The sequence below is a fragment of the Cherax quadricarinatus genome, chromosome 11 (genome assembly GCF_038502225.1).
Source record: "Cherax quadricarinatus isolate ZL_2023a chromosome 11, ASM3850222v1, whole genome shotgun sequence".
In the NCBI taxonomy this organism is placed as follows: Eukaryota; Metazoa; Arthropoda; class Malacostraca; order Decapoda; family Parastacidae; genus Cherax; species Cherax quadricarinatus.
In genome coordinates, this window is record NC_091302.1 from 54,631,109 (window position 1) to 54,644,039 (window position 12,931).

Below are 12,931 nucleotides of genomic sequence, written 5' to 3' on the forward strand. Positions count from 1 at the left end.
CCCATGGATATAAAAGGAAAAGTAATAAGAACAAGAACTATTAAGATAAAATCAAAGAAAACTCAGACGAGTGTGTATAAATAAACGTGTACATGTATGTTTACTGTGACCTAAGTAAGTAGAAGTAGCAAGACATACCTGAAATCTTGCACATTTATGAGAGACAAAAGACACCAGCAATCCTACCCTCATGTGAAACAATTACAGGCTCTCGTTTTACACTCGCTTGGCAGGACGGTAGTACCTCCCTGGGTGGCTGCTGTCTACCAACCTACTAAACACACACAAACATATTTAGCCTGACTTGAGTTCTGGAAATGGGAAGTACAATGCCTGCACTCTGCACTTTAAAGGAGGGGATTGGGATAGTAGCAGTTTGGAGGGATGTGCAATAGGATGGTGTATATATATATATAATTGGGGCCCTGATATTATATTTTATATGGAGTTTATTATATTATTTCAGGTCACTTTTTATATATCTTTATACAGTGGACCCCCAACTTACAATATTAATCCGTTCCTGAGAGCACATTATAAGACGAAATTATCGTAAGTCGAATTAATTTTCTCCATAAGAAATAATGGAAATCAAGTAAATCCATTCAAGACACCCAAAAGTATGAAAAAAGTTTTTTTTATCACATGAAATATACATTTTCCTACACACAAAAAGAAGGAAACATGCACAATATATATTGTGCATGTACTAGTGTACTAAATGAAGAATAATTGACACCTTTATTGAAGATGCAGTGATGAGACACTGTCCTGGGAGTGCCTTTTTCTCCTGAGTAATGTAGGTCCTGTTTGGCATTTTCTTCCAGAACAGGTCTTATCACACTGTGTATGCCACTGTAATTCTTAAATCTCTTAAACCAACCTTTGCTGGCCTTAAATTCACCAATATGAGAACTAGTTCCAGGCAATTTTTCCTGTTTACTTAGGTGTTAGTCGACAGGTGTGGGTCGCATCCTGGGGGACAAGATTAACCCTTAAACGGTCCAAACGTATATATACGTTCACTCGCACAGCACCCCAAATTTTTTGAGGCAAAAAAAAATCTTTTTTAAAAGGAAAAAAGAGCATATGGTACCCAGGCATCCCCAATTATTTTAATATGGCAGACAGTGAGTGTGCTCACCCATTCTCTCATGTCTAGGTGACTCAGGCTTATTGTGGCAATGTTGAATGAATGACAAAGAAAACGTATATATACGTTTGGGGTGTTTAAGGGTTAAGGACCCCAATGGAAATAAGTTAGACAGTCCTCAATGAACGCTGACTTCCTTGGGTTATCCTGGGTGGCTATTATTATTATTATAATCAAAAAGAAGCGCTAAGCCACAAGGGCTATACAGCACTGCAGGGTAGGGAAGGAAGCGAGGGTATTGGATGGCAGAAGGGAGGAGGGATGATCAGTAGGTTACAGAAAACATCGGGGCAGGGGATAGTACGGGGGTAGGGGGTAGCAAGAGATTGAAGTAGAAAGGGCTGAAGGTATCAGAATTTATGAAGTAAGTCAGTTGTCAAAAAGTCAATAAGAGAGTCTGGATGAAAGGTGGGTCCATCAGCAAGAAGGGAAGGTAAAGAGAGAGCAGCAGAGCGAAGACGACGACGGAGGTAAATTCTGAGTGCTCGTTGATAAAGTAGGCAGTCCAACAGAATGTGGCTGACTGATAATGGAACTTGGCAATTCTCACAGAGAGGAGCAGGGCGCCTCTCCATGAGATATCCACTAGTAAGACGAGTATGGCCAATGCAAAGACGGGAGAGAGTAGTCTCCCAACCTCGACACTGGTGATAAGAAGACGGCCAGTAACCTATACTCGGTTTAATAGATTGAAGTTTGTTGCCGAGCATAGTAGACCAACGTTGTTGCCAACGGGTGTGAAGTTGGGAAGATATTGCAGCAAAATAGTCCGTAAATGGAATACCTCTACATGAAACTGGTAGGTCATGCACTGCTGACCGCGCAGCAGTGTCTGCCTGTTCATTGCCCTGTATGTCAACATGACCAGGGACCCAACAAAAAACAATATCTTTATGCTTGGTAAAGATGCGGCGTAGCCAAAGTTGGATACGGAGGACTAAGGGGTGAGGTGTATCAAATTTCTGTATAGCCTGTAAAGCACTAAGGGAGTCTGAGACAACCACAAATGATGACACAGGCATAGATGCAATACGGATAAGTGCTGTAAGGATGGCATACAATTCAGCAGTAAAAATACTAGCCGAAGATAGTAAATGCCCTTGTACGACACTGTCCGGAAACACTGCTGCGAATCCTACGCCGTCAGAAGACTTAGAGCCATCTGTGTACACAGCAATGGCATGAGAATGAGAGTGAAAGTGGTCAAGAAAATGAGAGCGGGAAGCGACCGTAGACAGTTGGGCTTTCGAGCAAGGGAGAGAGAAAGAACAGACTCGAACAGCTGGAACTTCCCAGGGGGGTAGGGAAAAGTGAGATGCTACATGTACATAGAAAGGTGGTAATTGAAGAGAAGACAAGAGCGAATGAAGGCGAAGAGAGAAGGGACGGAGTAAACAGGGGCGGCGAACAAATAAAGAATGTCTACTAATATCCGTGACCATTCTATAAATGGAAGGATTGCGGAGATCATGAGAGCGTACATAGTAGCGAAGGCAATGGGCATCACGGCGATCGGATAAGGATGGAACATTCGCTTCTGCATAGAGGCTCTCGACAGGGGAAGAGCGAAAAGCACCAAGGCATAAACGTAATCCTTGGTGATGAATGGGGTTAAGGCTAGAGAGAGTAGCAGGAGATGCCGCTGAATAGATCTGGTCACCATAATCAAGTTTCGATAAGATAAGGGTGGAATGTAGGCGAAGGAGGGTTCGACGATCAGCTCCCCATGAAAGATGAGCAAGGGTTTTAAGGAGGTTCAGCCGGCTGTGGCAAGTTGCCTTCAGAGAGGTAATGTGAGGTTTCCAGGATAACCTACGATCAAAGAGGAGGCCCAGAAACTTGACTGTATCACGTTCAGGGATACAGGAGCCATAAAGGTACAAAGGATGATCGGAGATGACAGAGCGTCTAGTGAAAGTAATTTGGTGGGTTTTAGTGCTGGAAAATTTAAACCCACGTGTGGTGGCCCAATTGGAAACACGGTCAACTGCATGCTGGAGAGAAACTGTAATAAAATGACAGTCAGCGCCTGCACAGGCAATAGCGAAGTCATCAACATGGAGTGATGACCAAATATTTGATGGAAGATTAGAGGCCAAATCATTAATAGCAAGGAGAAAAAGTGTTGTGCTCAGAACACATCCCTGGGGGACACCTTCAGCTTGGATAAAGTCCAGGGAGAGCACATAATTAACCCGAACACGGAAATGCCTGTCAGTTAAAAAGTTCTTAAGGAAGGATGGTAGATTGCCTCGAAGGCCTAAGGAGTGGACTTGGGCTAAAATATTATACCTCCAAGTTGTGTCATATGCCTTCTCAAGGTCAAAAAATATGGCAATAACTGAGTCGTTATTCGCAAAGGTATTACGAACATACGTATCCAAGCGTAGTAAGGGGTCTATGGTAGAACGTCCCTTACGAAAGCCATATTGACGAGTGGAGAGACTGTTGTGTGTCTCTAAATACCACACTAAATGTCTATTTACTAGGCGTTCCATCACTTTGCAAACTGCACTGGTAAGAGCAATGGGACGATAGTGGGAGGTTTCATGTCCCGTAGTGCCTGGTTTGTGGAAAGGGAGAACAATGGCAGATTTCCACAGCTGTGGAAGAACTCCTTGTGACCAAATAAGATTGTAAAGGCGTAATAGGACTGCAAGGGCTGACTGATGTAAATGTTGTAGCATACGAATATGAATGTCGTCGGGCCCAGCTGCCGATGATCGGCAAGCTGAGTGTGTTGCCTCCAGTTCTTGAAGTGTAAAAGGCACATTATACTGTTCTTCTCTGAGAGAAGAAAAGTCCAAAGGTGCTAACTCTCTGGCAGACTTTGAGGAAAGAAATGAGGGGCATAGATGGAGTCCCTGAGAAATACGGACCAGATGATTGCCAATTTCATTGGCAACATCTAGTGGGTTTGCTATATCAACACCGGCAACCCGCAGAACAGGAGCCGGGTCAGGAGAATATTTACCACTCAGTTTTCGTACTTTTTTCCAGACTGCACTCATAGAGGAAGCAGCGGTGATGGTGGAGACAATCTCGCCAGCAAGTGCGTTTAGCGTCACGGATGACACGGCGAGCGATCGCACGCTTCTGCTTAAATTCAAGAAGTCTCTCTTTGGTTCTATTGTACCGGTACCTGCCCCATGCAGCGCGTTTCAAATGTACTGCACGAGCACAAGCAAGAGACCACCAAGGCACGCATTTCTGAGAATGCCTCCCTGAAGTTTGGGGTATAGAATGAGAAGCTGCGGTTAAAACGGAGGACGAAAAGAGGTGTAAAAGCTCATCGATGGAGGACGAAGAAGGAGCCTCTCTAAAAACAGTTAGGTGTGAGTAAAGGTTCCAATTTGCCTGATCAAATTGCCAGCGTGGGATGCGAAGAGGTGGTGAATATGAAGGGGAAGTAAGAATGATTGGGAAATGATCGCTGTCATGTAAGTCCGGAAGAACAGACCAAGTGAAGTCTAATGCGGCGGAGGAAGAGCAGACTGAGAGATCGATGCAAGAGAGAGTGTGAGTCCGAGGATCAAAATGGGTGTGAGTACCTGTATTTAAAACATGGAGGGGGTGGGTGGCAAGAAAAGCCTCTAACTGAATGCCACGGGAATCACAGTGAGACCCCCCCCAGAGGAAATGGTGGGCATTAAAATCACCAAGTAACAGAATCGGTGGTGGTAATGACGAAACAAGAAAGGCAATATCCGGAATAGATAATGCCCGAGAAGGAGAGAGATATAAAGAACAGAGCGTATACCACCTATGCAAGTGGATACGGGCTGCTGTGTAATGCAGCGAAGTACGAACAAATAGCTGGTGGTACGGAATATCAGTGCGTAGAAGAAGGGCACTTTCATTAAAGGTCCCATCAGGAAAAGGATCTGAAAAATACAATAAATTATAGCCTGAGATGGGAGAGATAACAGCAGAGTGTAATTTTGGTTCCTGTAAGCAAACACCAACAGGGGAAAACTGGGAGAGTAACATCTGAAGCTCACCCCGATTACCCCTGAGGCCGCATATATTCCACTGTAAATAGGCCATGATTGGCAATGATAAAGGTACCTGAAATCCACAGGTAAGGGTTCCTACGGACTAGAGGGGTTAGAAAAGTCCACATGCGAAGGCAGTGGAAAACGTTCAAGCAGCGAAGGAACGGTGCGCTGTGAAGAAAGGAGTTGCGCAGATGGAGTAGAGGAGAGAGAAGGAGCGGAGGGTGGATCAGTGTCCATTGATGGTTTGGTCTCTGCAATATATTCAGAGATTGCTTCAAGTGTTTCAGAATTCAGAGACGTCGTATGGGAGACAATATTGGAAATGGTAGGGGGAGGATGAGTAAAGATTGGAACTGTAATGGACTGTACCAAGGTAGGGGGGGACGGAAGGGTGGAGGGAACTGGAGAAGCGTGGAAGGGGACAGAAGAGGCAGAAACCTGGGAGGTGGCCGAAGAGGAAGAAACTTGGGAGGGAACAGGGGAGGAAGGTACAGTACGAGGAGGGTGAACCTCTACACTTGTAACAGAGCCAGTGAGAGGGGGAGAACCAGGTACAGAGACAGGGAAGGGAAAATGAGGTGGAAGATGGGTAGGAGGTGTTAACGGACCTTTTTTTGACTTTTGAGAAGTAGAGGGATGATTGGGAGGAGGTGTCATACGAGATCTCGTCGTTACTGAGGCTTGCGAGAGAGAACACGAAGAAGCAAGATCAGACTGAGACGTTGAAGTAGGGACGTCTGAGCCGAGGACAGCAAAAGAATTAGCTACAGGAGTGACTATGGGAGAGGTAACCACAGAGGTGGGTGCAGAAGATGGGATACCAGAAGTGGGGGGACGTTTTGAAACACGGGAATAAGAAACACGAGGTAGTCTCCCTTGGAGGCGGAGATGAGAAACTGCCATGGCATAAGGGAGACCTTCTGCCTCTTTGAGGTAACGGATTTCCCGCTCATTTAAGTAGACTTGACAACAGCGAGAGTACGAAGGGTGAACCTCATGACAATTAAGGCAAGAGGGAGGTCGATTGCAAGACGTATTAGAATGGTCATCGGCACCACAGACTGGGCATTCGGCGATAGATCTGCAATATTTCGCTGGATGGCCAAATCGCCAGCAATTTCTACACTGTTGCGGTGTAGGGATCACCTTTCGAACCTGTAACCGATGTCCTGCTACATAAACTGAGGATGGGAGTTCACGGCTGTCAAAAGTTAAACGAGCCACATTGCTAGGGTATCGTCTCCGCCCGCGGGCAGGAAGAACGTAAGTGTCTACCTTGAGGATTGGGAGATCTTGGAGTTCCAGCTGTTCAAGAATGTCAGTGCCACATGTCTGGAAATTTTGTTGAACTATGGTATGGGGCAGAATGACGGTACCACTACAAGAATTGAGGGAATGATGCTTTTCAATAGTTACAGGAACAGTATCGATATGGGAAAGACGAGAAAGCTCATGAGCCTGGGTAGCATTCTGTACGGTGACGATGCGCATACCGCTCTTAAGAGCATGAAAAGAAATATCTTTACCAACATGGCGTAGGAGTGCCTTGCCAATACTGTGGTCAGAAAGATAGGTAGTAGAGGAAGTCGGTCGTAAAGTGAAGAATTTAGTCCATTGTGCAGTCTGAAACTGAGCGTGGAAAGGTAGTGAAGGAAGTGTCGATCTTTTCTGAGAAGAACGAGAAGGTGGAGAAGTATCATCAGCAGGTAATTGTCGTTGTCGTTTAGGCGTGGGACCAGAGTTGGTCCGACGTGGAACGGGCCGGCGATTCGAAAATTGCCGCACCGTAGAGGGAGAGGCCGGAAGCATAGTCAGAGGAGAGCGAAGGTCAGATAAATCGAAGGAGTCAGTCGAGGCCTCAGTACCTGAAGCAGGTGAGGAAACAGCACCGGCAAGAGGTACAGAGGCATGAGGAGTGTCCGAAGAGTGGTCCAAAGACGAGGCAGGGTCAGAACGGGGTGCGGTATCAAGAAGGGGCCCGGGGGTAGCAGGTTCATGGACTAGGGCTGCTATGGTTAGGTTACTTCTTTCTTTTTGTTTTTAAGAAAAAAAAAGAAAATAAAATAAAAACAAAAAAAAGAATAAAAAAAGGGGGGGACCGGGGAGGGATAGTTCCTAGGAGGAATGAAAGGGTCAGAAATCTCCCTCCGCGCCCAAGAGGACCTCAGCACCGCAAGTAGCGCAGATGCAGCATGGAACCCGTGCCATACCCTACCCATCATGCCAGTAAACCAGCAATCCGGGATAGCAACCTCACATCTGCTGAGCTACCTCGGTGGACAAAAGAGAGGGCGGCCGGAAATTCGCCACAAAGCATACCTCCTTCGGCCACCACCCCCGGAATCCGAAAGGTGGCTTCCAGAGATACACCCGTCGCCCGAGAGACACCTAAAGCCACCCTCCGGGATACCGGAGAGGGATCAGGACATCCCCAGGCAATCCAGATTCCACGGCAAACTACGCCACCGCCAAGAACCTCAACGGAATGGGATGGACCCCGGTACCCTTTCCCCTACCTAGGAACTAGTGTGCCTGTGGAAGGAAAAAAAAAAAAAAAAAAAAAAAAAAAAAAAAGGAAAAAAACAGGACGGGGTGGGGAGGAGGAGGAGGAAAGGAAAAAGGGGAGGATGGGATAGGGAATGGGGGATTGGGGGGTAATTAGGTTCGGTCTGAGGAAGTAGACCGACAGGTCTAATTCCTCAGACCAAGAGCCTCTTCACCACGCCAAGGAGCCCCCCTTGAAGAGGCCTGGGTGGCTAACCCTCTGGGGTTAATCGTTTCTCGGTATTCTCGATAAGCCACACCAATAACAGTCTCTCCACATCTTCGAGTAGTACAGCTGACCGTGGTGCAGCAGCAGCTGACCGTGGTACAATAGTATTTTGATAGTATTTCTCACCCTTTTTACCACAGGGTTGGCACTAGAAGCTTTCTTTGAGCCCATGGTGGCTTATTTAGCAGTTACAAGCACTAAAAACACTGGAATAATACAGAATTTATCGAATGTACGCGTGCAACCGTGTCCACCCCGGCTTGTAAACGTCACACTAGCTCAGCTGAGGCACTCAGGCCAGACAGACGCGTGGACGCTATGGGACGAATGATGCAAGTCGAGTTTTTCAACGTATGTCGGGGTCAAATTTTTATGCTGACAAGCATCGTAGGTCGGTTTTAACATAGGTTGAGGACATCGTAAGTCAGGGGTCCACTGTATATGCTTCTAAGATGTTGTATCTGGGCGCCTCTGCAAAAACTGATTATGTACGAGCGAGGTGAAAGTGTTGAATGATTAACCCTTTCAGGGTCCAGAGGCCAAATTTCAAAGTGTGCACCAGGGTCCAAGAATTTTCAAAAAATAACTGTTATCTTTTATGAAATGGTAGAGAATCTTTTTCTAAAGGTAATAAAACAAAAAGTACAAAATTTGATGGAAAATTGACAAAATTATGCTCATGTGAATTTTGATGTGTCAGTGATATTTACGCATCGGCGATTTTACCGACTTTGACTCCCATTTAAGGCCAATTATCATATTCCAGTCAACCAAATTCTTAGCTATTTCACTAGTATTACTTCTATTCTATTGATTGAGCACAAGAAATCGCCAAGTCAACCGTTTCAACAACAAAATAAAGTGACCGGAAATTTGTAATTTGGCCAATTTAATGCAAAGTTCAAAATATTCCCATTTCAAAACAGAGTCCAGAATAAACAATGCAGGCATTCCTGGCACTAAACTAACATTTCCTCTGTTCATTAGTTACGTTTTGAGGCTTTACAAATGAATTCCATTTTGATTTTTTATTCATATAATGAATTTTTATTCAAACCAAAATATAGAAGATTTACTGTTATGCAATACTGTAATAATTGTATAAATAATATCACCACATTTGTGAATGTATATTAGATCCACCAGCTGTCATGTATTAGACTTGTGAGGTCATTTGTTTACTCTTGAACATGGGCAAAAATTTAACATTTCTGCTACTTTGAGCTCAGTTTCAAGCCATTTCCAGTAATAAAACCAATCAAAATCATCTCTATTTCTGTAGGATATCTTCTATTCTATCAAATGAGACCAAGAAATTGCAAATACAACTATAAAAAACATACGAAAAACACTGCAAAGTCACTGTTTTAATCGAAAATTACGGTCTCAGTTTTTCTTTCTCATTATGCACTGTGTGCTGCAGGATTTGTTTTATGTAGTGCACACATACCACAGATGTATTCTCTCATATCTAGGCCAAAATTTACTGCTCACAGCTTATCAGAGTGAGCTGAGCTCATGGCGTAGATCTACAGTTTTGACCCTGAAAGGGTTAAAGCATTTTCATTTTGGGGATTTTTTCTTTCTTTTACGGTCACCCTGCCTAGGTGGGACATGGCCGACTTTTAAGAAAAAAAAAATATTTACACATCAAAACATTCGCGAACACTACAGTACAGCATTATTATATTTCCCTACATCATATTTGCACACCAAACATTTGCAAATTTTCAAGAATCGCGAGGTTCTTGATCCTCTAACCCTTGCGAATGTGGAGGGCCTCCTGTAAAGGTAACACTTTGGACTGCCTACTCTCACTACAGTAATACATTATATCAAGGCAACAGCATTCTGTGCAGTATAGTACAGTACTTACGGAGTCCAGTTTGTGAGAAGCATACTTGGATGGATTACACTGAAGAAGTTGGATGGCCAAATTAAGATCATTCTTGTACCGATCCTGAAATATAACAAGATACAGAATAATTAGCCGTCAAAACATATCTGCAAAATAAGCATAAATTATTTTTACCAAGACCCATTTCTTGAATCATGACAGGTGCCTTGTCTGGAAACTCATTTGCCTATGAAAATTCCTCCATTACATCATCTCTCTCATGGTTTCCCAATGTCATTTAAGCAACAGCCTCTGTTTTAATTTGTCTCAGCTAAGAATTAAAGAACAGTATAACAATTATGTCAGCTCTCATAATTCACAACAGCCATATTGGCTGCACACAGGTTGCTTCACCCATGCATAACATTAAGTTTTAACCCTTTAACTGTCCAAATGTAGATCTACATTGTTACTGCTAGCTCTTTGATTGTGGATCAATGTTTAATTTTTCCTGCCTTCAAATTAGGCGCAATAGGTCTGACCGGCCAAGACACGAGAGAATGGGTCTGCGCATTCGGTGTGCCGTATGAAAAAAATTGAGGACCCTGCAGTACCGCATGGTAGCACTAGTTAGTTTCAGCTCCATCTTGGATCAACATCATGGCAAATCCCCACGATTCACTCACACCTCATTGTATTAACACTTATTTGAGTAAAGTGATAGAACACGAGTTTAGTGGATTTGAGACCGATGTGGCCCACTAATGATCAAGGAATTAGTGAAAATATTGACAATAACCCAGATGACCCTCAGCCCATAACCTCTGGGGTGGCCAATGTAGCCATGCCAGACCCTCAGCCAAGCACCTCTCAGGTGGCCAGTGTGGCCACACCAGACTGTCGGCCAAGCACCTCTGGGGGTGGCCAGTGTTACTACTCAGAAGCAACTAAAATGCAGAAATTATCATTTTCTGTCAGTTTTGGTGATGACGATAATGAAAGTGATATAAGTGACAATGAGACTGATTTTATGCCCTTAGAGAATTTTTCGAGTGATAGTGATATACATTATTCCCCAGTGAAGCGTACCTTTAGGTGTTGTCACCTACATTCAGGCAGTGTGCCATGTGCAGTCCCCAAGGGTCGTGGGAGGTCACGATCAAAAACCCCCAGCCACTGATAGTGATACTGATCATGAAGGAGAATATGCAGGGATGGAGGAAGAAGTGGTGGTGGTGGGAAGCATGGTGCCTGGGCCGCATGGCACGGTGGGCGGGCAGACAAAGGATAGCCCAGCACTCCTTCAACCATGTGCTGCCTCCACTCCAATCCCTCCTCCTGCTGTTCCCCCACACCCCATGCCACAGGTCCACCCAGCACTAACTGATCATGAATGGAACTGGACACAACGTACAACATTTGTGCCACATCCTTTTGATTTTGATGCCAGTGGAAGTGACATCCTCTCAGAATGTCCCATCACAAATGAGTCTACAGAGTTAGATTTTTCCCAGTTATACTCTATCACCCAGATGAACAACTACAACTGCAGAGGTTGCAGAATCGTCATGGCTGTGAAGATGGAAAGATACAACTCTGGCCAAAATGTGTTTATTCCTTGGTACTGTCGTGCTTACGCCTCATATGTACAAGCACAATATAGCACAGTATTGGTCCACAGATTACTTCATCAGTACTCCTGTCTTCAGTGACTTCCTTCCCTGCAACAGATTCACTCTGTTGCTATGAACATTGCATTTCTCAGACAGGAATAGGCCCAACATAAATGACCTACACAAAATTCGGGAAGTCTTCATGTACCTGAAGCAGAAATTTGAGTCGTCGGTAAACGAGTATGTTGCTAAGTGAGGAAAGGCTGTATTACGAGTGTAGAGTATATTCCTAAATGCCACTTTAAGTCACCCCATATCTTGTTTCTGCCTACTTTTGTATTTGGGAACCGAATGTAAACTTTCTCTGAAACTGCATCTTTAGGTAGAGGAGTTATGTAGTTGTCCTGTTATTTTGAGTCGTGGAGGTAGGAAATACAGTGCCTGCACTCTGAAGTAGTTGGGATATTTACAACTTGCAGGGGCATCTGAACTGCAGTATTGGCATGCCTCTGTCAAGACAGCGATAGTGAGCTTTTCTCTCTTTTTCAGGGGACTCTAGCTCAGTGGAAGATGGTCCATGTGTTTAACAAATATACTAAAATATTTTCCTTGACAATTCATAATCCTCTACACTAATAATTGACGAATTATCACTGCATGGGTGTGAGGACTTTTGTTCTGCAAATCTAAGTGGACAGCAACTCTCTAACATATTAAACTCTCTTTGGTATCCCTTGTGTCTGTCTCATCCTATGCAAAAATACAATGCACATAAAGGGCCCTACGATCTGGAATTTACTGCCTGAACAAACTAAAGATCCCATGTCTGTCAATCAATTTAGGGCTATAATTAAAAAAACCTCATCTCCCAAACTTAACTATACTAACACTATACTAAATCATTTAACCAGTTTGAAACTACTCACGAAATCCCAAAAAACTTAGGACTGCCACATCAATCTAAAATATTAATACATGCTTAAAAATTGTACTGTCGTAACACAGCAAAATGCACTAATTGTAATACTGTTATTTGTTCTTTGCTATCCCTCTACTATAAATCTTATCAATTATAAAAGTTTTGGCTACTTCTCTACTGTAATAATGTAAGATGAACAATTAAAATTTGCCACTCCATTATCTATGTCTAGTTTTAAGTATTGTGTAAGCATTACTATTAGTCTGCCCAAAATGCTCAGGCATGTTATTAGCTTTCTTTTTGCCTAACAATATTTTATAATATATAAATCAAAGTGAGCAAAGTAACGTTTATGAAGGGATGCAGGGAAACTGGCAGCCCAGACTTGAGTCTGGCCTGGGTGTTAACCCTTAAATGGTCCAAATGTATATATACGTTTTTTCAACATTTGAAAGTATGTAAAAAAATGTACATTTTTTTTTGTTATATTTGAAAATATGTAAAAAAAAAAAAACGGATCTACTTTTGGAGCACTACGGATTTGAACGTCTATCTATTTGGACCGTTTAAGGGTTAATGTTGCAGTTTTATAACTGTAGTGTAAAGCACCCCTCTGGCAAGACAGTGATGGAGTGAAT

At 43.6% G+C, this 12,931-nt stretch overlaps 1 protein-coding gene across 5 annotated transcripts in view; it reads right to left on the reverse strand.

The window, feature by feature from the left end:
* LOC128687635 (uncharacterized) overlaps positions 1 to 12,931 on the reverse strand; it is a 110,405-nt gene that overhangs the window by 61,036 nt on the left and 36,438 nt on the right. For all 5 annotated transcript variants that reach the window (XM_070084155.1, XM_053775186.1, XM_053775184.1 and 2 more), the window contains exon 5: positions 9,801 to 9,884. In XM_070084155.1, coding sequence (XP_069940256.1) covers positions 9,801 to 9,884 — 84 coding nt within the window. The remainder of the gene's footprint in view (positions 1 to 9,800; positions 9,885 to 12,931) is intronic.